Raw genomic sequence first — 27,693 nt, 5'->3', positions numbered from 1 at the left:
TCTCCTCTCTTTTCCTCTACTCTCCTGTTTTCCTCTCTTCTGTTCTCCTCTCCTCTCTTTTCCTCTCCTCTCCTGTTCTCCTCTCTGTTTACATCTCCTCTTTTCCTCTCCTCTCTTCTGTTCTCCTCTCCTCTGTTTACATCTCCTCTTTTCCTCTACTCTCCTGTTCTCCTCTCTGTTTACATCTCCTCTTTTCCTCTCCTCTCTTCTGTTCTCCTCTCTGTTTACATCTCCTCTTTTCCTCTCCTCTCTTCTGTTCTCCTCTCCTCTGTTTACATCTCCTCTTTTCCTCTACTCTCCTGTTCTCCTCTCTGTTTACATCTCCTCTTTTCCTCTCCTCTCTTCTGTTCTCCTCTCTGTTTACATCTCCTCTTTTCCTCTCCTCTCTTCTGTTCTCCTCTCTGTTTACATCTCCTCTTTTCATCTCCTCTCTTCTGTTCTCCTCTCCTCTGTTTACATCTCCTCTTTTCCTCTCCTCTCTCCTGTTCTCCTCTCTGTTTACATCTCCTCTTTTCCTCTCCTCTCTTCTGTTCTCCTCTCTGTTTACATCTCCTCTTTTCATCTCCTCTCTTTCTGTTTACTCTCTCTCCCTCTGTTTACATCTCCTCTTTTCCTCTCCTCTCTCCTGTTCTCCTCTCTGTTTACATCTCCTCTTTTCCTCTCCTCTCTTCTGTTCTCCTCTCTGTTTACATCTCCTCTTTTCCTCTCCTCTCTTCTGTTCTCCTCTCTGTTTACATCTCCTCTTTTCCTCTCCTCTCTCCTGTTCTCCTCTCTGTTTACATCTCCTCTTTTCCTCTCCTCTCCTCTGTTTACATCTCCTCTTTTCCTCTACTCTCCTGTTCTCCTCTGTTTACATCTCCTCTTTTCCTCTACTCTCCTGTTCTCCTCTCTGTTTACATCTCCTCTTTTCCTCTACTCTCCTGTTCTCCTCTCTGTTTACATCTCCTCTTTTCCTCTACTCTCTCTTTTCCCTCTCTGTTTACTCTCCTGTTCTCCTCTCTGTTTACATCTCCTCTTTTCCTCTCTCTCTTCTGTTCTCCTCTCTCTGTTTACATCTCCTCTTTTCCTCTCCTCTCTTCTGTTCTCCTCTCTGTTTACATCTGTTTTTCATCTCCTCTTTTCTCCTCTCTCTGTTTACTCCTCTTCTGTTCTCCTCTCTGTTTACATCTCCTCTTTTCCTCTCCTCTCTTCTGTTTACATCTCCTCTCCTCTGTTTACATCTCCTCTTTTCCTCTCTCTCTTCTGTTCTCCTCTCTGTTTACATCTCCTCTTTTCCTCTCCTCTCTTCTGTTCTCCTCTCTGTTTACATCTCCTCTTTTCCTCTCCTCTCTTCTGTTCTCCTCTCTCTTTTACATCTCCTCTTTTCCTCTCCTCTCTCTGTTCTCCTCTCCTCTGTTTACATCTCCTCTTTCTGTTTACTCTCTCTCTCTCTCTCTTTTCCTCTCCTCTCTTCTGTTCTCCTCTCTGTTTACATCTCCTCTTTTCCTCTCCTCTCTTCTGTTCTCCTCTCCTCTGTTTACATCTCCTCTTTTCCTCTCCCTCTCTCTGTTCTCCTCTCCTCTTTTACATCTCCTCTTTTCCTCTCCTCTCTTCTGTTCTCCTCTCTGTTTACATCTCCTCTTTTCCTCTCCTCTCTTCTGTTCTCCTCTCCTCTGTTTACATCTCCTCTTTTTCTCTCTTCTCTTCTCTGTTTACATCTCTCTGTTTCCTCTCCTCTGTTTACATCTCCTCTTTTCCTCTCCTCTCTGTTCTCCTCTCCTCTGTTTACATCTCCTCTTTTCCTCTCCTCTCTTTCTGTTCTCTCCTCTCCTGTTTACATCTCCTCTTTTCCTCTCCTCTTCTCCTGTTCTCCTCTCTGTTTACATCTCCTCTTTTCCTCTCCTCTCTTCTGTTCTCCTCTCCTGTTTACATCTCCTCTTTTCCTCTCCTCTCTTCTGTTCTCCTCTCCTCTGTTTACATCTCCTCTTTTCCTCTCCTCTCTGTTCTCCTCTTTTGTTTACATCTCTCCTCTCTTTTACATCTCCTCTTTTCCTCTCCTCTGTTCTCTCTCTCTGTTTACATCTCCTCTTTCCTCTCCTCTCTTCTGTTCTCCTCTCTGTTTACATCTCCTCTTTTCCTCTCTCTCTCTCTGTTCTCCTCTCCTCTGTTTACATCTCCTCTTTTTTCCTCTACTCTCCTGTTCTCCTCTCTGTTTACATCTCCTCTTTTCCTCTCCTCTCTTCTGTTCTCCTCTCTGTTTACATCTCCTCTTTTTCCTCTTCTCCTCTCTTCTGTTTACATCTTCTTTTACATCTCCTCTTTCTCTCTCTCCTCTGTTTACATCTCTCCTCTTTTCCTCTCTTCTGTTCTCTCCTCTGTTTACATCTCCTCTTTTCTCCTCTCCTCTGTTTACATCTCCTCTTTTCTCTTCTCCTGTTCTCCTCTGTTTACATCTCCTCTTTTCCCTCTCTCTCCTCTTTTCTGTTTACATCTCCTCTTTTCCTCTCCTCTGTTTACATCTCCTCTTTTCCTCTCCTCTCTTCTCTCCTCTCTGTTCTCCTCTTTCCTCTCTCTTCTGTTTACATCTCCTCTTTTCCTCTTTTCCTCTCTCTCTGTTTACTCTCCTCTTTTCCTCTCCTCTCTTCTCTCCTCTCTGTTTACATCTCCTCTTTTCCTCTCCTCTCTTCTGTTCTCCTCTCTGTTTACATCTCTCTTTTCCTCTCCTCTCTTCTGTTCTCCTCTCCTCTGTTTACATCTCCTCTTTTCCTCTACTCTCCTGTTCTCCTCTCTGTTTACATCTCCTCTTTTCTTCTTTCTCCTCTCTGTTTACTCTCTTCTGTTCTCTCTCTCTCTCTCCTCTGTTTACATCTCCTCTTTTCCTCTCTCTCTCTGTTCTCCTCTCTGTTTACATCTCCTCTTTTCCTCTCTCTCTCTTCTGTTCTCCTCTCTGTTTACATCTCCTCTTTTCCTCTCCTCTCTTCTGTTCTCCTCTCTGTTTACATCTCCTCTTTTTCCTCTCCTCTCTTCCTGTTCTCCTCTCCTCTGTTTACATCTCCTCTTTTCCTCTATCTCTGTTTCTTCTCTGTTTACATCTCCTCTTTTCCTCTCTCTCTTCTGTTCTCCTCTCCTCTGTTTACATCTCCTCTTTTCCTCTACTCTCCCTGTTCTCCTCTCTGTTTACATCTCTTTCCTGTCTCTCTTCTGTTCTCTCCTCTCTGTTTACATCTCCTCTTTCCTCTTCTCTCTCCTCTCTTCTCTTCTTTTCTCTCTTCTCTCTCCTCTGTTTACATCTCCTCTTTTCCTCTACTCTCCTGTTCTCCTCTCTGTTTACATCTCCTCTTTTCCTCTCCTCTCTTCTGTTCTCCTCTCCTCTGTTTACATCTCCTCTTTTCCTCTCCTCTCTCTGTTCTCTCTCTCCATCTCTCTCTTTCCTCCTCTCTTCTGTTCTCCTCTCCTCTGTTTACATCTCCTCTTTTCTCTTCTCCTCTCCTCTCTTTACATCTCCTCTCTCTCCTCTCTTCTGTTTACCTCTCCTCTGTTTCTCTCTTTTCCTCTCCTCTCTTCTGTTCTCCTCTCCTCTGTTTACATCTCCTCTTTTCCTCTCTTCTCTTCTCTCTCTTCCTCTCACCTCTTCTCTGTTTACATCTCTCCTCTGTTTACATCTCCTCTTTTCTCTGTTTACTCTCTCTTTTCTCTCTCTCTTCTGTTCTCTGTTCTCCTCTCTGTTTACATCTCCTCTTTCCTCTCCTCTCTCTGTTCTCCTCTGTTTTACATCTCTCTCTCTCTCTTCTGTTCTCCTCTCACTCTGTTTATCTCCTCTTTTCTCTCCTCTCTTCTGTTCTCCTCTCTGTTTACATCTCCTCTTTTCCTCTCTCTCTTCTGTTCTCCTCTCTGTTTACATCTCCTCTTTTCCTCTCCTCTCTTCTGTTTCCTCTCCTCTGTTTACATCTCCTCTTTTCCTCTCCTGTTCTCTCTCCTCTGTTTACATCTCCTTTTCCTCTCCTCTCTCTTCTCCTCTCTGTTTACATCTCTCTTTTCCTCTCCTCTCTTCTGTTCTCCTCTCTTTTCCTCTCTTTTCTCTCTTCTTCTGTTCTCCTCTCTGTTTACATCTCCTCTTTTCCTCTCCTCTCCTGTTCTCTCTCTCTGTTTACATCTCCTCTTTCCTCTCCTCTCTTCTGTTCTCCTCTCTGTTTACATCTCCTCTTTTCCTCTCCTTCTCTTCTGTTCTCCTCTCCTCTGTTTACATCTCTCTTTTCCTCTCCTCTCCTGTTCTCCTCTCTGTTTACATCTCCTCTTTTCCTCTCCTCTCTTCTGTTCTCCTCTCTGTTTACATCTCCTCTTTTCCTCTCCTCTCTTCTGTTCTCCTCTGTTTACATCTCCTCTTTTCCTCTCCTCTCTTCTGTTCTCCTCTCTGTTTACATCTCTCTCTTTTCCTCTCTTCTCTCTGTTTACTCTCCTCTTTTCTGTTCTCTCTCTCTCTGTTTACATCTCCTCTTTTCCTCTCCTCTCTCCTGTTCTCCTCTCTGTTTACATCTCCTCTTTTCCTCTCCTCTCTTCTGTTCTCTCTCTGTTTACATCTCTTTTTCCTCTCTCTCTCTTCTGTTTACTCTCCTCTCTGTTTACATCTCCTCTTTTCCTCTCCTCTCTTCTGTTCTCCTCTCTCTGTTTACATCTCCTCTTTTCCTCTCCTCTTCTGTTCTCCTCTCTGTTTACATCTCCTCTTTTCCTCTACTCTCCTGTTCTCCTCTCTGTTTACATCTCCTCTTTTCCCCTCTCCTCTCCTGTTCTCCTCTGTTTACATCTCCTCTTTTCCTCTCTCTCTGTTCTCCTCTCTGTTTACATCTCCTCTTTTCTTCTCTCTCTTCTGTTCTCCTCTCTCTGTTTACATCTCCTCTTTTCCTCTCCTCTCTTTCTGTTCTCCTCTCTGTTTACATCTCCTCTTTTTCTCTCTTCTCTCCTCTCTCTGTTTACATCTCTCTTTTCTCTCCTCTCTTCTGTTCTCCTCTCTGTTTACATCTCCTCTTTTCTCCTCTGTTCTCCTCTGTTTACATCTCTCTTTTTCTCCTCTCTTCTTCTTTACATTCTCCTCTCCTCTGTTTACATCTCCTCTTTCCTCTACTCTCCTGTTCTCTCTCTGTTTACATCTCTCTTTTCCTCTCCTCTCTCTGTTCTCCTCTCTGTTTACATCTCTCTTTTCCTCTCTCTCTCTGTTCTCCTCTCTTTTCCTCTCCTCTCTTCTGTTCTCCTCTCTGTTTACATCTCCTCTTTTCCTCTCCTCTCTCTGTTCTCCTCTCCTGTTTACATCTCCTCTTTTCCTCTCCTCTCCTGTTCTCCTCTCTGTTTACATCTCCTCTTTTCCTCTCCTCTCTCTGTTCTCCTCTCTGTTTACATCTCCTCTTTCCTCTCCTCTCTTCTGTTCTCCTCTCTGTTTACATCTCCTCTTTTCCTCTCCTCTCTTCTGTTTTGCATCTCTCTCCCTCTGTTCTCCTGTTCTCCTCTTTTCCTCTCTCTCTCTGTTCTCTCCTCTTTTCCTCTACTCTTCTGTTTACATCTCCTCTTTCTCCTCTCTTCTGTTCTCCTCTCCTCTGTTTACTCTCCTCCTCTGTCTTGTTTTACATCTCCTCTTTTCCTCTACTCTGTTTATCTCTCTCCTCTCTGTTTACATCTCCTCTTTTCCTCTCTCTCTTCTGTTTACTCCTCTTTTCCTCTGTTTACATCTCCTCTTTTCCTCTCCTCTCTTCTGTTCTCCTCTCTGTTTACATCTCCTCTTTTCCTCTCCTCTCTTCTGTTCTCCTCTCTGTTTTACATCTCCTCTTTTCCTCTCCTCTCTCTCTCTCTCCTCTCTTTCCTCTCTTTTACCTCTCTCTCTGTTCTCCTCTCTCTGTTTACATCTCCTCTTTTCCTCTCCTCTCTTCTGTTCTCCTCTCCTCTGTTTACATCTCCTCTTTTCCTCTCTCTCTTCTGTTCTCCTCTCTGTTTACATCTCCTCTTTTCCTCTCCTCTCTTCTGTTCTCCTCTCTGTTTACATCTCCTCTTTTCTCTCTCTCTGTTCTCCTCTCCTCTGTTTACATCTCCTCTTTTCCTCTCCTCTCTTCTGTTCTCCTCTCTGTTTACATCTCCTCTTTTCCTCTCCTCTCTTCTGTTCTCCTCTCCTCTGTTTACATCTCCTCTTTTCCTCTCCTCTCTCTGTTCTCCTCTCTGTTTCTGTTCTCTCTCTGTTTACATCTCTCTTTTCCTCTCCTCTCTTCTGTTTCCTCTCCTCTGTTTACATCTCCTCTTTTCCTCTCCTCTCTCTGTTCTCCTCTCTGTTTACATCTCCTCTTTTCCTCTCCTCTCTTTACTGTTCTCCTCTCTCTGTTTACATCTCCTCTTTTCCTCTTTTCTCCTCTCTGTTTACATCTCTCTTTTCATCTCCTCTCTTCTGTTCTCCTCTCTCTGTTTACATCTCCTCTTTTCCTCTCCTCTCTTCTGTTCTCCTCTCTGTTTACATCTCCTCTTTTCCTCTCCTCTCTTCTGTTCTCCTCTCTGTTTACATCTCCTCTTTTCCTCTCTCTCTTCTGTTCTCCTCTCCTCTGTTTACATCTCCTCTTTCCTCTGTTCTCCTCTCTGTTTACATCTCTTTTCCTCTCTGTTTACATCTCTTTTTCTCTCTCTCCTGTTCTCCTCTCTCTGTTTGCATCTCCTCTTTTCCTCTCCTCTCTTCTGTTCTCCTCTCTGTTTACATCTCCTCTTTTCCTCTCCTCTCTTCTGTTCTCCTCTCCTCTGTTTACATCTCCTCTTTTCCTCTCCTCTCTTCTGTTCTCCTCTCCTCTGTTTACATCTCCTCTTTTCCTCTTTTCTCTCTCTGTTTACATCTCTCTTCTGTTCTTCTCCTCTCCTCTGTTTACATCTCCTCTTTTCTTTCTCCTCTCCTCTCTGTTTACTCTCCTGTTCTCTCCTCTCTGTCTCCTCTTTTCCTCTCCTCTCCTGTTCTCATCTCTCTGTTTACATCTCCTCTTTCCTCTCCTCTCTTCTGTTCTCTCTTCTGTTCTCCTCTCCTCTGTTTACATCTCCTCTTTTCTTCTTTTCTCTCTCTGTTTACATCTCTCTCTGTTCTCCTCTCCTCTCTGTTTACATCTCCTCTTTTCCTCTCCTCTCCTGTTCTCCTCTCTGTTTACATCTCCTCTTTTCCTCTCCTCTCTTCTGTTCTCCTCTCTCTGTTTACATCTCCTCTTTTCCTCTCCTCTCCTCTCTGTTTCTCCTCTCATCTCCTCTTTTCTCTCCTCTCTCCTGTTCTCCTCTCTGTTTACATCTCCTCTTTTCCTCTCTCTCCTCTCCTCTCTCTGTTTGTCTCTCTTTTCCTCTCTCTTCTGTTCTCCTCTCCTCTGTTTACATCTCCTCTTTTCCTCTCCTCTCTGTTCTCCTCTCTGTTTACATCTCCTCTTTTCCTCTCTCTCTTCTGTTCTCCTCTCTGTTTACATCTCCTCTTTTCCTCTCTCTCTTCTGTTCTCTCTCTGTTTACATCTCCTCTTTTCCTCTCCTCTTCTCCTCTCTGTTTACTCTCTCTTTTCCTCTCCTCTTCTGTCTCCTCTCTCTCTCTCTCTCTTCTCCTCTCTGTTTACATCTCCTCTTTTCCTCTCCTCTCTTCTGTTCTCCTCTCTCTTTTACATCTCCTCTTTTCCTCTCTGTTTACTCTCCTGTTCTCCTCTCTGTTTACATCTCCTCTTTCCTCTCCTCTCTTCTGTTCTCCTCTCTCTGTTTACATCTCCTCTTTTCCTCTCTCTCTTCTGTTCTCCTCTCCTCTGTTTACATCTCCTCTTTTCCTCTCTCTCTTCTGTTCTCTCTCTGTTTACATCTCCTCTTTTCCTCTCCTCTCTGTTCTCCTCCTCTGTTTACATCTCCTCTTTTCCTCTCCTCTCTTCTGTTCTCCTCTCTCTGTTTACATCTCCTCTTTTCTCTCCTCTCTTCTGTTCTCTCTCTCTGTTTACATCTCCTCTTTTCCTCTCCTCTCTCCTGTTCTCCTCTCTGTTTACATCTCCTCTTTTCCTCTCTGTTTCTCTCTTCTCTCTCTGTTTACATCTCTCTTTTCCTCTCTCTCTTCTGTTCTCTGTTTTACATCTCCTCTTTTCCTTTTCTCCTGTTCTCCTCTCTGTTTACATCTCCTCTTTTCCTCTCCTCTCTTCTGTTTCTCTCTGTTTACATCTCCTCTTTTCCTCTTCTCCTCTCCTCTGTTTACATCTCCTCTTTTCCTCTCCTCTCCTGTTCTCCTCTCTGTTTACATCTCCTCTTTTCCTCTCCTCTCTTCTGTTCTCCTCTCCTCTGTTTACATCTCCTCTTTTCCTCTACTCTCCTGTTCTCCTCTCTGTTTACATCTCCTCTTTTCCTCTCCTCTCTTCTGTTCTCCTCTCTCTGTTTACATCTCCTCTTTTCCTCTCCTCTCCTGTTCTCCTCTCTGTTTACATCTCCTCTTTTCCTCTCCTCTCTTTACATCTCCTCCTCTGTTTACATCTCCTCTTTTCCTCTACTAGATCTTTCTCTCTCTGTTTACTCTCTCTTTCTCTTCTCCTCTCCTCTCTCTGTTTACATCTCCTCTTTTCCTCTCCTCTCTTTCCTGTTTCCTCTCTTTTACATCTCCTCTTTTCTCCTCTCCTCTGTTTACATTCCTCTTCTCTCTCTCCTCTGTTTACATCTCCTCTTTTCCTCTCCTCTCTCCTGTTCTCCTCTCTCTGTTTACATCTCCTCTTTTCCTCTCTCTCTCTTTCTCCTCTCCTGTTTACATCTCCTCTTTTCCTCTCCTCTCTCTCTCTCTGTTTACATCTCCTCTTTTCCTCTCTTCTCTCTTCTGTTTACATCTCTCTTTTCCTCTCCTCTCTTCTGTTCTCATCTCCTCTGTTTACATCTCCTCTTTTCCTCTCCTCTCTTCTGTTCTCCTCTCCTCTGTTTACATCTCCTCTTTTCCTCTCCTCTCTCTGTTCTCCTCTCTTTACTCTCCTCTTTTCCTCTCCTCTCTTCTGTTCTCCTCTCTGTTTACTCTCTTTTTCCTCTTCTCCTCTCCTCTGTTTACATCTCCTCTTTTCCTCTCCTCTCTTCTGTTCTCCTCTCTGTTTACATCTCCTCTTTTCCTCCTCTCTGTTTACTCTTTCTGTTCTCTCTCTCTGTTTACATCTCCTCTTTTCTCTCTCCTCTCCTCTCCTCTGTTCTCCTCTCTCCTCTGTTTACATCTCCTCTTTTCCTCTCCTCTCTTCTGTTCTCCTCTCCTCTGTTTACATCTCCTCTTTTCCTCTCCTCTCCTGTTCTCCTCTCTCTGTTTACATCTCCTCTTTTCCTCTCTCTCTCTCCTGTTCTCCTCTCTGTTTACATCTCCTCTTTTCCTCCTCTGTTCTCCTCTCTCTCTGTTCTCCTCTCTTTTCTCTGTTTCCTCTCTGTTTACATCTCTGTTTACATCTCCTCTTTTCCTCTCCTCTCCTGTTCTCCTCTCTCTGTTTACATCTCCTCTTTTCCTCTCTCTCTTCTGTTCTCCTCTCTGTTTACATCTCCTCTTTTCCTCTCCTCTCCTGTTCTCCTCTCCTCTGTTTACATCTCCTCTTTTCCTCTACTCTCCTGTTCTCCTCTGTTTACATCTCCTCTTTTCCTCTCCTCTCTTCTGTTCTCCTCTCCTCTGTTTACATCTCCTCTTTTCCTCTCCTCTCTGTTCTCCTCTCTGTTTACTCTCCTCTTTTCCTCTCTCTCTTCTGTTCTCATCTCCTCTGTTTACATCTCCTCTTTTCCTCTCCTCTCTTCTGTTCTCCTCTCCTCTGTTTACATCTCCTCTTTTCCTCTACTCTCCTGTTCTCCTCTCTGTTTACATCTCCTCTTTTCCTCTCCTCTCTTCTGTTCTCCTCTCCTCTGTTTACATCTCCTCTTTTCCTCTCCTCTCTCCTGTTCTCCTCTCTGTTTACATCTCCTCTTTTCCTCTCCTCTCTTCTGTTCTCCTCTCCTCTGTTTACATCTCCTCTTTTCCTCTCCTCTCCTGTTCTCCTCTCTCTGTTTACATCTCTTTTCCTCTTTTCCTCTCCATCTCTTTTCTGTTCTCCTCTCCTGTTTACATCTCCTCTTTTCCTCTCCTCTCCTGTTCTCCTCTCTGTTTACATCTCCTCTTTTCCTCTCCTCTCTTCTGTTCTCCTCTCCTCTGTTTACATCTCCTCTTTTCCTCTCTCTCTGTTCTCCTCTCCTCTGTTTACTCTCCTCTCCTCTGTTTCCTCTCCTCTGTTTACATCTCCTCTTTTCCTCTCTCTGTTCTCCTCTCTGTTTACATCTCCTCTTTTCCTCTCCTCTCTTCTGTTCTCCTCTCTGTTTACATCTCCTCTTTTCCTCTCCTCTCCTGTTCTCCTCTCTCTGTTTACATCTCCTCTTTTCCTCTCCTCTCTTCTCTTCTCCTCTCCTCTGTTTACATCTCCTCTTTTCCTCTCCTCTCCTGTTCTCCTCTCTCTGTTTACATCTCCTCTTTTCCTCTCCTCTCTTCTGTTCTCCTCCTCTGTTTACATCTCCTCTTTTCCTCTTCTCCTGTTCTCCTCTCTGTTTACATCTCTCTTTTCTGTTCTCTTCTGTTCTCCTCTCCTCTGTTTACATCTCCTCTTTTCCTCTCTCTCTCTTCTGTTCTCCTCTCCTCTGTTTACATCTCCTCTTTTCCTCTCCTCTCTTCTGTTCTCCTCTCTGTTTACATCTCCTCTTTTCCTCTCCTCTCTTCTGTTCTCCTCTCTGTTTACATCTCCTCTTTTCCTCTCCTCTCTCTGTTCTCTCTTCCTCTGTTTTCTGTTCTCCTCTCTGTTTACATCTCTCTTTTCCTCTCCTCTCTTCTGTTCTCCTCTCCTCTGTTTACATCTCCTCTTTCTTTTCCTCTCTCTCTCATCTCCTCTTTTCCTCTCCTCTCTCCTGTTCTCCTCTCTGTTTACATCTCCTCTTTTCCTCTCCTCTCTTCTGTTCTCCTCTCTGTTTACATCTCCTCTTTTCCTCTCCTCTCTTCTGTTCTCCTCTCCTCTGTTTACATCTCCTCTTTTCCTCTCCTCTCTCCTGTTCTCCTCTCTGTTTACATCTCTCTTTTCCTCTCCTCTTTCTGTTCTCCTCTCTGTTTACATCTCCTCTTTTCCTCTCCTCTCTTCTGTTTACATCTCCTCTTTTCCTCTCCTCTCTCTGTTCTCCTCTCTCTGTTTACATCTCCTCTTTTCCTCTCCTCTCTGTTTACTCTCTCCTCTCCTCTGTTTACATCTCCTCTTTTCATCTCTTTTCCTCTCTCCTGTTCTCCTCTCTGTTTACATCTCCTCTTTTCCTCTCTCTCTTCTGTTCTCCTCTCCTCTGTTTACATCTCCTCTTTCTCTCTCCTCTCCTGTTTCTCATCTCCTCTTTTCTCTCCTCTCTTCTGTTCTCCTCTCCTCTGTTTACATCTCCTCTTTTCCTCTCTCTCCTGTTCTCCTCTCTGTTTACATCTCCTCTTTTCCTCTCCTCTCTTCTGTTCTCCTCTCCTCTGTTTACATCTCCTCTTTTCCTCTCCTCTCCTGTTCTCCTCTCATCTCTCTTTACATCTCCTCTTTTCCTCTCCTCTCTTCTGTTCTCCTCTCCTCTGTTTACATCTCCTCTTTTCCTCTCCTCTCTCCTGTTCTCCTCTCTGTTTACATCTTTTCTCTCTCTTCTGTTCTCATCTCTCCTCTCTCTGTTTACATCTCTGTTTACTCTCCTCTTCCCTCTCCTCTGTTTACATCTCTCCTCTCTGTTCTCCTCTCTCTGTTTACATCTCCTCTTTTCCTCTCCTCTCTCCTGTTCTCCTCTCCTCTGTTTACATCTCCTCTTTTCCTCTCCTCTCCTGTTCTCCTCTCTGTTTACATCTCCTCTTTTCCTCTCCTCTCTTCTGTTCTCCTCTCCTCTGTTTACATCTCCTCTTTTCTTTTCTCTCTCTGTTTACTCTCCTCTGTTTACATCTCTCCTCTACTCTCTGTTCTCCTCTCTGTTTACATCTCCTCTTTTCCTCTCCTCTCTTCTGTTCTCCTCTCCTCTGTTTACATCTCCTCTTTTCCTCTCCTCTCTTCTGTTCTCCTCTCTCTGTTTACATCTCCTCTTTTCCTCTCCTCTCTTCTGTTCTCCTGTTCTCCTCTGTTTACATCTCCTCTTTTCCTCTCCTCTCTCCTGTTCTCCTCTCCTCTGTTTACATCTCCTCTTTTCCTCTCCTCTCTCTGTTCTTTTCCTCTCCTCTGTTTACATCTCCTCTTTTCCTCTCCTCTCTCTGTTCTCCTCTCCTCTGTTTACATCTCCTCTTTTCCTCTCCTCCTCTCTGTTTACATCTCTCTTTTACATCTCCTCTTTTTACCTCTCCTCTCTCTCCTCTGTTCTCTCTCCTCTGTTTACATCTCCTCTTTTCCTCTACTCTCCTGTTCTCCTCTCTCTGTTTACATCTCCTCTCTGTTTACATCTCCTCTTTTTACATCTCTCTTTTTTCCTCTCTCTCCTGTTCTCCTCTCTGTTTACATCTCCTCTTTTCATCTCCTCTCTTCTGTTCTCCTCTCCTCTGTTTACATCTCCTCTTTTCCTCTCCTCTCTCCTGTTCTCCTCTCTGTTTACATCTCCTCTTTTCCTCTCCTCTCTTCTGTTCTCCTCTCTGTTTACATCTCCTCTTTTCCTCTCCTCTCTTCTGTTCTCCTCTCTCTGTTTACATCTCCTCTTTTCCTCTCCTCTCTTCTGTTCTCCTCTCTGTTTACATCTCCTCTTTTCCTCTCCTCTCTTCTGTTCTCCTCTCCTCTGTTTACATCTCCTCTTTTCCTCTCCTCTCTTCTGTTCTCCTCTCTGTTTACATCTCCTCTTTTCCTCTCCTCTCTTCTGTTCTCCTCTCATCTCTGTTTACATCTCCTCTTTTCCTCCTCTACTCTCTCTGTTCTCTCTCTCTGTTTACATCTCCTCTTTTCCTCTCCTCTCTTCTGTTCTCCTCTCTCTGTTTACATCTCCTCTTTTCCTCTCCTCTCTGTTCTCCTCTCCTCTGTTTACATCTCCTCTTTTCCTCTCCTCTCTTCTGTTCTCCTCTCTGTTTACATCTCCTCTTTTCCTCTCTCTCTTCTGTTCTCCTCTCCTCTGTTTACATCTCCTCTTTTCCTCTCCTCTCTGTTCTCCTCTCTGTTTACATCTCCTCTTTTCCTCTCCTCTCTTCTGTTCTCCTCTCCTCTGTTTACATCTCCTCTTTTCCTCTCCTCTCCTGTTCTCCTCTCTGTTTACATCTCCTCTTTTCCTCTCCTCTCTTCTGTTCTCCTCTCTCTGTTTACATCTCCTCTTTTCCTCTCCTCTCTGTTCTCCTCTCTCTGTTTACATCTCCTCTTTTCCTCTCCTCTCTTCTGTTCTCCTCTCTCTGTTTACATCTCCTCTTTTCCTCTCCTCTCTCTGTTCTCCTCTCTGTTTACATCTCCTCTTTTCCTCTCCTCTCTTCTGTTCTCCTCTCTCTGTTTACATCTCCTCTTTTCCTCTCCTCTCTTCTGTTCTCCTCTCTGTTTACATCTCCTCTTTTCCTCTCCTCTCTTCTGTTCTCCTCTCTGTTTACATCTCCTCTTTTTTCCTCTCCTCTCTTCTTCTCCTCTCTGTTTACATCTCCTCTTTTCCTCTCCTCTCTTCTGTTCTCCTCTCCTCTGTTTACATCTCCTCTTTTCCTCTCCTCTCTTCTGTTCTCCTCTCTCTGTTTACATCTCCTCTTTTCCTCTCTCTCTTCTGTTCTCCTCTCTGTTTACATCTCTCTTTTCCTCTCCTCTCTTCTGTTTACATCTCCTCTCTCTTTCTCTCTCATCTCCTCTTTTCCTCTCCTCTCTTCTGTTCTCCTCTCCTCTGTTTACATCTCCTCTTTTCCTCTCCTCTCTTCTGTTCTCCTCTCTGTTTACATCTCCTCTTTTCCTCTCCTCTCTTCTGTTCTCTCTCTTTTCCTCTGTTTACATCTCCTCTTTTCCTCTCCTCTTTCTGTTCTCCTCTCTGTTTACATCTCCTCTTTTCTTTTCCTCTCCTCTCTCTTCTGTTCTCCTCTCCTCTGTTTACATCTCCTCTTTTCCTCTCCTCTCCTGTTCTCCTCTCTGTTTACATCTCCTCTTTTCCTCTCCTCTCTTCTGTTCTCCTCTCCTCTGTTTACATCTCCTCTTTTCCTCTCCTCTCCTGTTCTCCTCTCCTCTGTTTACATCTCCTCTTTTCCTCTCCTCTCTTCTGTTCTCCTCTCTGTTTACATCTCCTCTTTTCCTCTCCTCTCCTGTTCTCCTCTCTGTTCTCCTCTTTTCCTCTCCTCTCTCTCCTGTTCTCCTCTCTGTTTACATCTCCTCTTTTCTCTCACTCTTCTGTTCTCCTCTCTGTTTACATCTCCTCTTTTCCTCTCCTCTCTTCTGTTCTCCTCTCTGTTTACATCTCCTCTTTTCCTCTCCTCTCTTCTGTTCTCCTCTCCTCTGTTTATCTCCTCTTTTCCTCTACTCTCCTGTTCTCCTCTCTCTGTTTACATCTCCTCTTTTCCTCTACTCTCCTGTTCTCCTCTCTCTGTTTACATCTCCTCTTTTCCTCTCCTCTCCTGTTCTCCTCTCTGTTTACATCTCCTCTTTTCCTCTCCTCTCTTCTGTTCTCCTCTCTCTGTTTACATCTCCTCTTTTCCTCTCCTCTCTTCTGTTCTCCTCTCTGTTTACATCTCCTTTTTCCTCTCCTCTTCTTTCTCCTCTCTGTTTACATCTCCTCTTTTCTCTCCTCTCTCTTCTGTTCTCCTCTCCTCTGTTTACATCTCCTCTTTTCCTCTCTCTCTTCTCTCTCTCTGTTTACATTCTCTTTTCCTCTCTCTGTTTACATCTCCTCTTTTCCTCTCCTCTCTTCTGTTCTCCTCTCCTCTGTTTACATCTCCTCTTTTCCTCTCCTCTCTTCTGTTCTCCTCTCTGTTTACATCTCCTCTTTTCCTCTCCTCTCTTCTGTTCTCCTCTCTGTTTACATCTCCTCTTTTCCTCTCCTCTCTTTCTCCTCTCTGTTTACATCTCCTCTCTGTTCCTTTACATCTCCTCTTTTCTCTTCTCTTCTCTCCTCTCTCTGTTTACATCTCCTCTTTTCCTCTCCTCTCTTCTGTTCTCCTCTCTGTTTACATCTCCTCTTTTCCTCTCCTCTCTTCTGTTCTCCTCTCTGTTTACATCTCCTCTTTTCCTCTCCTCTCTTCTGTTCTCCTCTCTGTTTACATCTCCTCTTTTCCTCTCCTCTCTCCTCTCTGTTTACATCTCCTCTTTTCTCTCCTGTTCTCCTCTCTGTTTACTCTCTCTTTTCCTCTCCTCTCCTGTTCTCCTCTCTGTTTACATCTCCTCTTTTCCTCTCCTCTCTTCTGTTCTCCTCTCTGTTTACATCTCCTCTTTTCCTCTCCTCTCTTCTGTTCTCCTCTCCTCTGTTTACATCTCCTCTTTTCCTCTCCTCTCTTCTGTTCTCCTCTCCTCTGTTTACATCTCCTCTTTTCCTCTACTCTCCTGTTCTCCTCTCTGTTTACATCTCCTCTTTTCCTCTCCTCTCTTCTGTTCTCCTCTCTGTTTACATCTCCTCTTTTCCTCTCCTCTCTTCTGTTCTCCTCTCTGTTTACATCTCCTCTTTTCCTCTCCTCTCTTCTGTTCTCCTCTCCTCTGTTTACATCTCCTCTTTTCCTCTCCTCTCTCCTCTCCTCTCTGTTTACATCTCCTCTTTTCCTCTCCTCTCCTGTTTCCTCTCTGTTTACCTCTCTTTTCCTCTCTCTTCTGTTCTCTCTCTCTGTTTACATCTCCTCTTTTCCTCTCCTCTCCTGTTCTCCTCTCTCTGTTTACATCTCCTCTTTTCCTCTCCTCTCCTGTTCTCCTCTCTGTTTACATCTCCTCTTTTCCTCTTCCTCCTGTTCTCCTCTCTGTTTACATCTCCTCTTTTCCTCTCTCTCTTCTGTTCTCCTCTCTGTTTACATCTCCTCTTTTCCTCTCATTTCTCTCTCTTCTGTTCTCCTCTCTGTTTACATCTCCTCTTTTCCTCTCCTCTCTTCTGTTCTCTCTCTCTGTTTACATCTCCTCTTTTCCTCTCCTCTCTCTGTTCTCCTCTCTGTTTACATCTCCTCTTTTCCTCTCCTCTCTTCTGTTCTCCCTCTCTGTTTCCTCTGTTTACATCTCCTCTTTTCCTCTCCTCTCTTCTGTTCTCCTCTCCTCTGTTTACATCTCCTCTTTTCCTCTACTCTCCTGTTCTCCTCTCTGTTTACATCTCCTCTTTTCCTCTCCTCTCTTCTGTTCTCCTCTCCTCTGTTTACATCTCCTCTTTTCCTCTACTCTCCTGTTCTCCTCTCTGTTTACATCTCCTCTTTTCCTCTCCTCTCTTCTGTTCTCCTCTCTGTTTACATCTCCTCTTTTCCTCTCCTCTCTTCTGTTCTCCTCTCCTCTGTTTACATCTCCTCTTTTCCTCTACTCTCCTGTTCTCCTCTCTGTTTACATCTCCTCTTTTCCTCTCCTCTCTTCTGTTCTCCTCTCCTCTGTTTACATCTCCTCTTTTCCTCTCCTCTCTTCTGTTCTCCTCTCCTCTGTTTACATCTCCTCTTTTCCTCTCCTCTCTTCTGTTCTCCTCTCCTCTGTTTACATCTCCTCTTTTCCTCTACTCTCCTGTTCTCCTCTCTGTTTACATCTCCTCTTTTCCTCTCCTCTCTTCTGTTCTCCTCTCTGTTTACATCTCCTCTTTTCATCTCCTCTCTTCTGTTCTCCTCTCCTCTGTTTACATCTCCTCTTTTCCTCTCCTCTTTCTGTTTACATCTCTCTCCTCTGTTTCCTCTCTGTTTACATCTCTCTTTTCCTCTCCTCTCTTCTGTTCTCCTCTCCTCTGTTTACATCTCCTCTTTTCCTCTACTCTCCTGTTCTCCTCTCTGTTTACATCTCCTCTTTTCCTCTCCTCTCTTCTGTTCTCCTCTCCTCTGTTTACATCTCCTCTTTTCCTCTACTCTCCTGTTCTCCTCTCTGTTTACATCTCCTCTTTTCCTCTCCTCTCTTCTGTTCTCCTCTCCTCTGTTTACATCTCCTCTTTTCCTCTCCTCTCCTGTTCTCCTCTCCTCTGTTTACATCTCCTCTTTTCCTCTCCTCTCTTCTGTTCTCCTCTCCTCTGTTTACATCTCCTCTTTTCCTCTCTCTCTGTTCTCCTCTCTGTTTACATCTCCTCTTTTCCTCTCCTCTCTTCTGTTCTCCTCTCTGTTTACATCTCCTCTTTTCCTCTCCTCTCTTCTGTTCTCCTCTCCTCTGTTTACATCTCCTCTTTTCCTCTCCTCTCTTCTGTTCTCCTCTCTGTTTACATCTCCTCTTTTCCTCTACTCTCCTGTTCTCCTCTCTGTTTACATCTCCTCTTTTCCTCTACTCTCTCCTGTTCTCCTCTCCTCTGTTTACATCTCCTCTTTTCCTCTACTCTCCTGTTCTCCTCTCTGTTTACATCTCCTCTTTTCCTCTCCTCTCTCCTGTTCTCCTCTCCTCTGTTCTCCTCTCCTCTGTTTACATCTCCTCTTTTCATCTCCTCTCCTGTTCTCCTCTCTGTTTACATCTCCTCTTTTCCTCTCCTCTCTTCTGTTCTCCTCTCCTCTGTTTACATCTCCTCTTTTCCTCTCCTCTCTTCTGTTCTCCTCTCTGTTTACATCTCCTCTTTTCCTCTCCTCTCTTCTGTTCTCCTCTCCTCTGTTTACATCTCCTCTTTTCCTCTCCTCTCCTGTTCTCCTCTCTGTTTACATCTCCTCTTTTCCTCTCCTCTCCTGTTCTCCTCTCTGTTTACATCTCCTCTTTTCCTCTCCTCTCTTCTGTTCTCTCCTCTGTTTACATCTCCTCTTTTCCTCTCCTCTCTTCTGTTCTCCTCTCCTCTGTTTAAATCTCCTCTTTTCCTCTCCTCTCTTCTGTTCTCCTCTCTGTTTACATCTCCTCTTTTCCTCTACTCTCCTGTTCTCCTCTCTGTTTACATCTCCTCTTTTCCTCTACTCTCCTGTTCTCCTCTCTGTTTACATCTCCTATTTTCCTCTACTCTCTTGTTCTCCTCTCTGTTTACATCTCCTCTTTTCCTCTACTCTCCTGTTCTCCTCTCTGTTTACATCTCCTCTTTTCCTCTCCTCTCTTCTGTTCTCCTCTCTGTTTACATCTCCTCTTTTCCTCTACTCTCCTGTTCTCCTCTCTGTTTACATCTCCTCTTTTCCTCTACTCTCCTGTTCTCCTCTCTGTTTACATCTCCTCTTTTCATCTCCTCTCTTCTGTTCTCCTCTCTGTTTACATCTCCTCTTTTCCTCTACTCTCCTGTTCTCCTCTCCTCTGTTTACATCTCCTCTTTTCCTCTCCTCTCTCCTGTTCTCCTCTCCTCTGTTTACATCTCCTCTTTTCCTCTCCTCTCTCCTGTTCTCCTCTCCTCTGTTTACATCTCCTCTTTTCCTCTCCTCTCCTGTTCTCCTCTCTGTTTACATCTCATTTTCATCTCCTCTCTTCTGTTCTCCTCTCTGTTTACATCTCCTCTTTTCCTCTACTCTCCTGTTCTCCTCTCCTCTGTTTACATCTCCTCTTTTCCTCTCCTCTCTTCTGTTCTCCTCTCTGTTTACATCTCCTCTTTTCCTCTACTCTCCTGTTCTCCTCTCCTCTGTTTACATCTCCTCTTTTCATCTCCTCTCTTCTGTTCTCCTCTCTGTTTACATCTCCTCTTTTCCTCTACTCTCCTGTTCTCCTCTCCTCTGTTTACATATCCTCTTTTCCTCTCCTCTCTTCTGTTCTCCTCTCTGTTTACATCTCCTCTTTTCCTCTCCTCCCTTCTGTTCTCCTCTCCTCTGTTTACATCTCCTCTTTTCCTCTACTCTCCTGTTCTCCTCTCCTCTGTTTACATCTCCTCTTTTCCTCTCCTCTCCTGTTCTCTTCTCTGTTTACATCTCCTCTTTTCCTCTCCTCTCTTCTGTTCTCCTCTCCTCTGTTTACATCTCCTCTTTTCCTCTACTCTCCTGTTCTCCTCTCTGTTTACATCTCCTCTTTTCCTCTCCTCTCTTCTGTTCTCCTCTCCTCTGTTTACATCTCCTATTTTCCTCTCCTCTCTTCTGTTCTCCTCTCTGTTTACATCTCCTCTCTTCTGTTCTCCTCTCCTCTGTTTACATCTCCTCTTTTCCTCTACTCTCCTGTTCTCCTCTCTGTTTACATCTCCTCTTTTCCTCTCCTCTCTTCTGTTCTCCTCTCTGTTTACATCTCCTCTTTTCCTCTCCTCTCTTCTGTTCTCCTCTCCTCTGTTTACATCTCCTCTTTTCCTCTACTCTCCTGTTCTCCTCTCTGTTTACATCTCCTCTTTTCCTCTCCTCTCTTCTGTTCTCCTCTCCTCTGTTTACATCTCCTCTTTTCCTCTACTCTCCTGTTCTCCTCTCTGTTTACATCTCCTCTTTTCCTCTCCTCTCCTGTTCTCCTCTCTGTTTACATCTCCTCTTTTCCTCTCCTCTCTTCTGTTCTCCTCTCCTCTGTTTACATCTCCTCTTTTCCTCTACTCTCCTGTTCTCCTCTCTGTTTACATCTCCTCTTTTCCTCTACTCTCCTGTTCTCCTCTCTGTTTACATCTCCTCTTTTCCTCTCCTCTCTCTGTTCTCCTCTCTGTTTACATCTCCTCTTTTCCTCTACTCTCCTGTTCTCCTCTCTGTTTACATCTCCTCTTTTCCTCTCCTCTCTTCTGTTCTCCTCTCTGTTTACATCTCCTCTTTTCCTCTCCTCTCTTCTGTTCTCCTCTCCTCTGTTTACATCTCCTCTTTTCCTCTACTCTCCTGTTCTCCTCTCTGTTTACATCTCCTCTTTTCCTCTCCTCTCTTCTGTTCTCCTCTCCTCTGTTTACATCTCCTCTTTTCCTCTCCTCTCTTCTGTTCTCCTCTCCTCTGTTTACATCTCCTCTTTTCCTCTCCTCTCTTCTGTTCTCCTCTCCTCTGTTTACATCTCCTCTTTTCCTCTACTCTCCTGTTCTCCTCTCTGTTTACATCTCCTCTTTTCCTCTACTCTCCTGTTCTCCTCTCTGTTTACATCTCCTCTTTTCCTCTCCTCTCTCCTGTTCTCCTCTCTGTTTACATCTCCTCTTTTCCTCTACTCTCCTGTTCTCCTCTCTGTTTACATCTCCTCTTTTCCTCTCCTCTCTTCTGTTCTCCTCTCTGTTTACATCTCCTCTTTTCCTCTCCTCTGTTCTGTTCTCCTCTCCTCTGTTTACATCTCCTCTTTTCCTCTCCTCTCTTCTGTTCTCCTCTCTCTGTTTACATCTCCTCTTTTCCTCTACTCTCCTGTTCTCCTCTCTGTTTACATCTCCTCTTTTCCTCTCCTCTCTTCTGTTCTCCTCTCCTCTGTTTACATCTCCTCTTTTCCTCTCCTCTCTTCTGTTCTCCTCTCTGTTTACATCTCCTCTTTTCCTCTCCTCTCTTCTGTTCTCCTCTCCTCTGTTTACATCTCCTCTTTTCCTCTCTCTCCTGTTCTCCTCTCTGTTTACATCTCCTCTTTTCCTCTCCTCTCTTCTGTTCTCCTCTCCTCTGTTTACATCTCCTCTTTTCCTCTACTCTCCTGTTCTCCTCTCTGTTTACATCTCCTCTTTTCCTCTCCTTTCTTCTGTTCTCCTCTCCTCTGTTTACATCTCCTTTTTTCCTCTCCTCTCTTCTGTTCTCCTTCCTCTGTTTACATCTCCTCTTTTCCTCTCCTCTCTTCTGTTCTCCTCTCCTCTGTTTACATCTCCTCTTTTCCTCTCCTCTCCTGTTCTCCTCTCTGTTTACATCTCCTCTTTTCCTCTCCTCTCTGTTTACATCTCCTCTTTTCCTCTACTCTCCTGTTCTCCTCTCTGTTTACATCTCCTCTTTTCCTCTCCTCTCCTGTTCTCCTCTCTGTTTACATCTCCTCTTTTCCTCTACTCTCCTGTTCTCCTCTCTGTTTACATCTCCTCTCTTCTGTTCTCCTCTCCTCTTTTCCTCTCCTCTCTGTTTACATCTCCTCTTTTCCTCTCCTCTCTTCTGTTCTCCTCTCCTCTTTTCCTCTCCTCTCTGTTTACATCTCCTCTTTTCCTCTCCTCTCCTGTTCTCCTCTCCTCTCGTCTGTTCTCTGAGCATTGGGAGGAAGTGTAATGTATTGATTAACTATCTGATGATTCCGATTGGACCTGATCAATAAGACTTTCTTTGAAAGCCAGGCAGGAATCCCCCTCTACAGTCAGAACACACACACACACACACACACACACACACACACACACACACACACACACACACACACACACACACACACACACACACACACACACACACACACACACACACACACAGATCCACAGCAGCAATTCACACCCAGAAGACATCTTAATGATGTGTTTCCTGTTTGCTTGTTGTCTGCCTGGGATCTCTCTGAGTGTGTGTGTCATTGACTGGTTAAAGCAGGAGGACTATGTGCTGTTGATGTCTCACTCATTTTGCCTTTGAAGGAGCTCAGTGACATGCATCAATCTGTCAGTACTGTGTGTGTGTGTGTGTGTGTGTAGAGGGAGAGGGGTGAGAGGGGTGTAAGTATCTCAGCTTGCTGCTCCTTACCAGTTCGGGAGCAGAGGAAGACAAGTGGAAGGGGCCCAGCCGTAGCAATACAGTCCCTAAGGGCCACAGAAGGGGTTCTGGACCTATAACGGGGTGCACCTCCTCCCCCTGTACCCCATCCCTCTCTCCCTATAGGTCAGTGAGTGTGTAGCGGCCGGTTACATGCCCACACAGCCACAGGGTAGCAGGAAGAGTTCAGGTCAACTCCAACATGCCTAAAAATAATTTGATTTTTTTTTAAGTAACAAAAGATTTGTAAAGCTTAGGGGATGTCTAAATGTGTTGTTTCTTCTCTAGCCTAGAGACTTAGACATTCTGGACACCTCTATACATCTCTCTAAATCTCCCTGTCCTCAATTCCTCAGTGTGTGTGTGTGTGTGTGTGTGTGTGTGTGTGTAAGAACACTAACAAGGCAGCTGTAGTCTGGGTACAGTAGGCTAAACAGATTACACCAGAACAGATGAGTGTATGTATAATAGTGTTGAATCCTGTTGAACACTGTGCCAGGCAGGGTTCGTTTAGCAGTGAAAAGGACTCTCTCAGGCATCGATTCAGCCGACCAACCAGGCATGAGAATAATGCAGGTCAGCCATATGATTGGTTGGTCAATGTGTCGATTACTCCCTGGCCCTGCCCAGTACTTCCTGGTAGAGGGGTTGAGTTGAAAATAGTTCCAGGTCAAAGGGTGTTCTGCTGCTCACTGACCACATAAAGGAGTCTCATAGACCATTTCTGGCCCCCTTCTTCCCAAAGTCTACACTCTTACACCCTATGCTACATTTGTTTTGATTTCTTTGAATAGGATCCTACCAACTGTGTGTGTGTGAGCATTGAAATGTCCAGACACATAGTGTAAGAAACCGTCTTTAATGTGTCCTCTTCTTTTCCTTTACAGAAACCATGACAGAGGAATGCTGATATCTTAACATCATTCCGCGGCACCAGACGGCCACAAAGCACAACGTCCACACATCTCCAAACCACCCAGAAACCAAGCAACAGACCCTGTACAGACGTCCAGATGGACCCGTCACCCAACACCGCACACTTTCATGACAAGATTATCCCCCGAAACAAATGACAACAAAACTAAACATCCAAGGAAAATACTGAGTTCCTGTTTGATCAACTACTAAAACTCCTGGATTCTCTCTTTCTCTATCACCAGTAGCTACATACATAATTGTGACTGAACATTGTGACAAAGATACAGTACCACATTGTACATGACATTTTGTAGAGTATTATAAGTTATAATATGTAGGTTGGAGGTCTAACTGTAGACAGACACTGTAGAGGGGAGAAGTGATGACGCGTGAGTTCCCGTTAGCACATAGGCCCAATGCTGTTCCTGTAAATAATGGGCAGTAGAACTGAATAGGGCCTCATATGGAATACAGCTAGTCCATCTGTATATAGCCATGACACCATAGCTCTAATATGTACATAGGCATTCAATTATACCTCCTTATTTCTCCTATCCCCCTTCAACCCTCCTACACTAGCGCAATGATACTCACCATATCTCCATACTCAGACATGTAAAATATATATATACAGGAGGAAACTGGATACAGAGAGAAGATACACACAGTGTGTTGCAGCTGGAAACACACTGGAGTGAGAAACACAGACCCACTTTGGCTGGAATAAGGAACTGGTGAACTCTCCCTGCCACAAAGAGGCACGCAATAACCCCGGTGTATTTGTACATGTATTTTACTCCCCTTAGTGAAGTGAAAGTTTCAGTTCAATGGTTTGAAAGCTTTCTACAGTCCACTCAATGTACAAATTTTCATTTTCATCCACACTTCCTCCCTCTCCCTCCATTCCTGATTGGCTAGTCCTTCCTCTCTCCCCCAGTCCTGATAGGCTGTTGACAGTCAGTGTGGGCGTGTCAATCAGAGGGCCTGTAGGCCCGTAGGCCTCTCTGAGACCAGGCGCTCGCTTAGCTCCCACAGGCTGGCTGCAGTGACCTGGTCCTCGGCCTGGGGGGAGGGCAGGCAGCGGAAACAGTTGTTGAAGTACATCCCTCCTAGACCCTCCAGCTCCGGAGCTACCGCACAGTACACCGTGGTGGCTGCCCCCTGTTGCTGTGGAGACAAAGAGACAGAGGGACAACAGTCAACATGGAGGACAGAGACAGAGGGACAACAGTCAACATGGAGGACAGAGACAGAGGGACAACAGTCAACATGGAGGACAGAGACAGAGGGACAACAGTCAACATGGAGGACAGAGAGAGAGGGACAACAGTCAACATGGAGGACAGAGACAGAGGGACAACGGTCAACATGGAGGACAGAGACAGAGGGACAACAGTCAACATGGAGGACAGAGACAGAGGGACAACAGTCAACATGGAGGACAGAGACAGAGGGACAACAGTCAACATGGAGGACAGAGACAGAGGGACAACAGTCAACATGGAGGACAGAGACAGAGGGACAACAGTCAACATGGAGGACAGAGACAGAGGGACAACAGTCAACATGGAGGACAGAGACAGAGGGACAACAGTCAACATGGAGGACAGAGACAGAGGGACAACAGTCAACATGGAGGACAGAGACAGAGGGACAACAGTCAACATGGAGGACAGAGGGACAACAGTCAACATGGAGGACAGAGACAGAGCAGCACTGATCAACATCATCTGTGTGGGAGGAGGGGACAGTCAGAGAGAATGACAGAGACCCTCTTGTCCGCCAAGAGATACACAGGAACTCCAGCCACCCTACAGATCCTGCCAAGACACCTCCACTGGAATACACACACCTGTACTCAGTGACCCTCATCTCTCCTGATCCTCCAGAGCATCCATATGAGACAGACAAGGAACTCCATACAAACAGAGAGAGAGAGAAAGATAGACACAGAGAGGATCAACTCCATAGAGACCCCCTCTCTGCCACAGCCCATAATGATGGGGCAGTGTTACCATAGGGACTATGGATCTGGATAGATATGTATATACAGTACCAGTCAATGGTTTGGACACACCTACTCATTCAAGGGTTTTTCTTTATTTTGACTATTTTCTACATGGTATAATAATAGTGAAGACATCAAAACTATTAAATAACACATATGGAATCATGTAGTAACCAAAAAAGTGTTAAACAAAATATTTTAGATTCTTCAAAGTAGCCACTATTTTACTTGATGACAGCTTTGCACACTCTTGGCATTCTCTCAACCAGCTTCATGAGAAATGCTTTTCCAACAGTCTTGAAGGAGTTCCCACATATGCTGAGCACTTGTTGGCTGCTTTTCCTTCACTCTGTGGTCCAACTCATCCCAAACCATCTCAATTGGGTTGAGGTCGGGTGATTGTGGAGCCCAGGTCATCTGATGCAGCACTCCATCACTCTCCTTGGTCAAATTGCCCTTACACAACCTGGAGGTGTATTTTGGGTCATTGTCCTGTTGAAAAACAAATGATAGCCCCACTAAGCGCAAACCAAATGGGATGGCGTATTGCTGCAGAATGCTGTGGTAGTCATGCTGGTTAAGTGTGCCTTGAATTCAAAATAAATCACAGACAGTGTCACCAGCAAAGCACCCCCACACCATCATACCTCCTCCTCCATGCTTCACAGTGGGAACCACACATGAGGAGATCATCCATTCACATACACAGCGCTTGGAACCAAAAATCTCAAATTTGGCCTCATCAGACCAGGACAGATTTCCACTGGTCTGATGTCCATTGCTTGTGTTTCTTGGCCCAAGCAAGTCTCTTCTTATTATTGGTGTCCTTTAGTAGTGGTTTCTTTGCAACAATTCGACCATGAAGGTCTGATTCACGCAGTCTCCTCTGAACAGTTGATGTTGAGATGTGTATGTTACTTGAACTCTGCAAAGCATCTATTTGGGCTACAATCTGAGGTGCAGTTAACTCTAATGAACTTGTCCTCTTCAGCAGAGGTACCTCTGGGTCTTCCTTTCCTGTGGTGGTCCTCATGAGAGCCAGTTTCATCATAGCCCTTGATGGTTTTTGCAACTGCACTTGAAGAAACTTTCAAAGTTCTTGAAATATTCTGGATTTACTGACCTTCATGTCTTAAAGTAATGATGGACTGTCGTTTCTCATTGCTTATTTGAGCTGTTCTTGCCAAAATACGGACTTGGTCTTTTACCAAATAAGGCTATCTTCTGTATACCACCTCTACCTTGTCACAACACAACTGATTGGCTCAAACACATTAAGAAGGAAAAAAACTCCACAAATGTCCTTTTAACAAGGCACACCTGTTAATTTAAATGCATTCCAGGTGACTACCTCATGAAGCTGGTTGAGAGAATGCCAAGAGTGTGCAAAGCTGTCATCAAGGCAAATTGTGGCTACTTTGAAGAATCTCAAATATAAAATATATTTTGATTTGTTTAACACTTTTTTGGTTACTACATGATTCCATATGTGTTATTTCATAGTTTTGATGTCTCCACTGTTATTCTACAATGTAGAAAATAGTACAAATAAAGAGACACCCTGGAATGAGTAGGTGTATCCAAACGTTTGACTGATACTGTACATATATTTCTATATTGTGTGTATACAGGACTGCTGACTCTCCACAGAGTGCATGCTTATGTGAATGTGGTAAATACAGACCAGGGGCAACACTGTCTGTCCACAAAACAACACGATCTCTGTAGAATACCACAATAACTATAGGAAGGTGGTGACTGTTCATCCAGATATGACGTAAAACACACCCAAAATATGTTGCACTTGATATTTCTATAGCTGCAATATTTTGTAGTTGTTTTGTGGACGTTTGCACACTGCGAGGGCTGTTTTCTGGACAGAGGATGTGGCCCACGGTGTTCTAGACTGGGGAGGAGGGAGCAGCTCTTCTCATTGGGAGTGGGGAGCCAGAGGGTTCTGTAAACTCTCTATAAGGAACATACAGTATCTATGCCATGATTACACATCTGTATATGTTCACATCATCTAGGGGTTCATTAGGGAAGTCAGACTGTAGAGTAGAGTAGAGAGCAACGGTCCTAAACAGTAAACATTGTAGTACATGCTGTTTGCCACAGTAAAGAGTGAGATACACCGGTAAAGAGTGATATGATGAGAATAGTGCTCTTGTACACAAACATCATATACAGTACAGGCATGCACACGCTCGCAAACCCCCCTCCTTTCTCTCTTCTCTTTCTAAGAAACGTAGAGAGCAGACAGCCTGTAACACTCTCTACCCTACACCCTCTAATTGAGTGGGAAATGACTACTCAGAAGCTGTGTTTCTCAGTTTAACATCTCAAATCCAGTTTACAGTAGTCTGTAGTCACACTGTACTGAGACATGCCTCCCTAATGCAGCACCAGCCGGCACAGTCGGTAATTAGGAGCGGCGAGAGGGAGAGAGGGAGTGTGATTCCACAGCGTTTGAAACAGAGAGAGGAAGAAACAGACATCAGAGAGTATTACAGCCAGAATTCAGGCGCTCAGAGGATCTTTCATGTAGCCCTGCTGCTGGCTAAAAACTGCTGTGACGTTATGAGAAGACAGGAGACTGTTCTGGAGATGACTTCTATAGACACATGAAATACTTCTCTCTGGCTAACTGCTCTTTATCTACAAATGAGACTGGCGGGGAGGACTGGTGAGAGACTGCAGTGCAGAGCAGTTTAGTACAGTGCACTGGCAGAGCAGCAAAGGTCTGTACACAAACAAACACACACACACACACACACACACACACACACACACACACACACACACACACACACACACACACACTTCAAAGGCACAGCCTCATTGAGGCTCATTTGAGCATCTGCAGCCCAAGCTGGCAGAGGCTAATGCAGAGAGTCACACATACGGAGATATACCAGAACTGTTCCAGCACACACACACTGGCTGTCATTAAGATCTAGCAACACACACAGTCACACATACGGAGATATACCAGAACTGTTCCAGCACACACACACTGGCTGTCATTAAGATCTAGCAACACACACAGTCACACAATGTACACACAGTCACACAATGTACACACAGTCACACAATGTACACATAGTCACACACATGCACACACAGTCACACACATGTACACACACATGCACACACATGCACACAGTCACACAGTCACAGAATAAAGTGCATGCATACATACACAGACATATAGTAGACTCTCTCATTGAGCAGACAGACACACTCATCAAACTTCCTTCTCAGTGCTGGT

At 44.7% G+C, this 27,693-nt stretch overlaps 2 protein-coding genes across 2 annotated transcripts in view; one reads left to right on the top strand and one right to left on the bottom strand.

The window, feature by feature from the left end:
• Positions 1-27,693, top strand: part of LOC115124742 (transcription factor Maf-like) — a 120,118-nt gene that overhangs the window by 89,912 nt on the left and 2,513 nt on the right. The window contains exon 3 of the mRNA XM_065022485.1: positions 22,384-27,163. The gene's annotated coding sequence lies outside the window, so the exon portion shown is untranslated. The remainder of the gene's footprint in view (positions 1-22,383; positions 27,164-27,693) is intronic.
• wwox (WW domain containing oxidoreductase) overlaps positions 22,340-27,693 on the bottom strand; it is a 360,819-nt gene continuing 355,465 nt past the window's right edge. Inside the window, exon 9 of the mRNA XM_065022484.1 lies at positions 22,340-23,581. Coding sequence (XP_064878556.1) covers positions 23,390-23,581 — 192 coding nt within the window. The 3' untranslated portion in view covers positions 22,340-23,389. The remainder of the gene's footprint in view (positions 23,582-27,693) is intronic.

The sequence above is a fragment of the Oncorhynchus nerka genome, linkage group LG9a (genome assembly GCF_034236695.1).
Source record: "Oncorhynchus nerka isolate Pitt River linkage group LG9a, Oner_Uvic_2.0, whole genome shotgun sequence".
Lineage (NCBI taxonomy): Eukaryota > Metazoa > Chordata > Actinopteri > Salmoniformes > Salmonidae > Oncorhynchus > Oncorhynchus nerka.
Note: the sequence above shows the minus strand (reverse complement) of the source record. Positions and strands in the feature narration are given on the sequence as shown.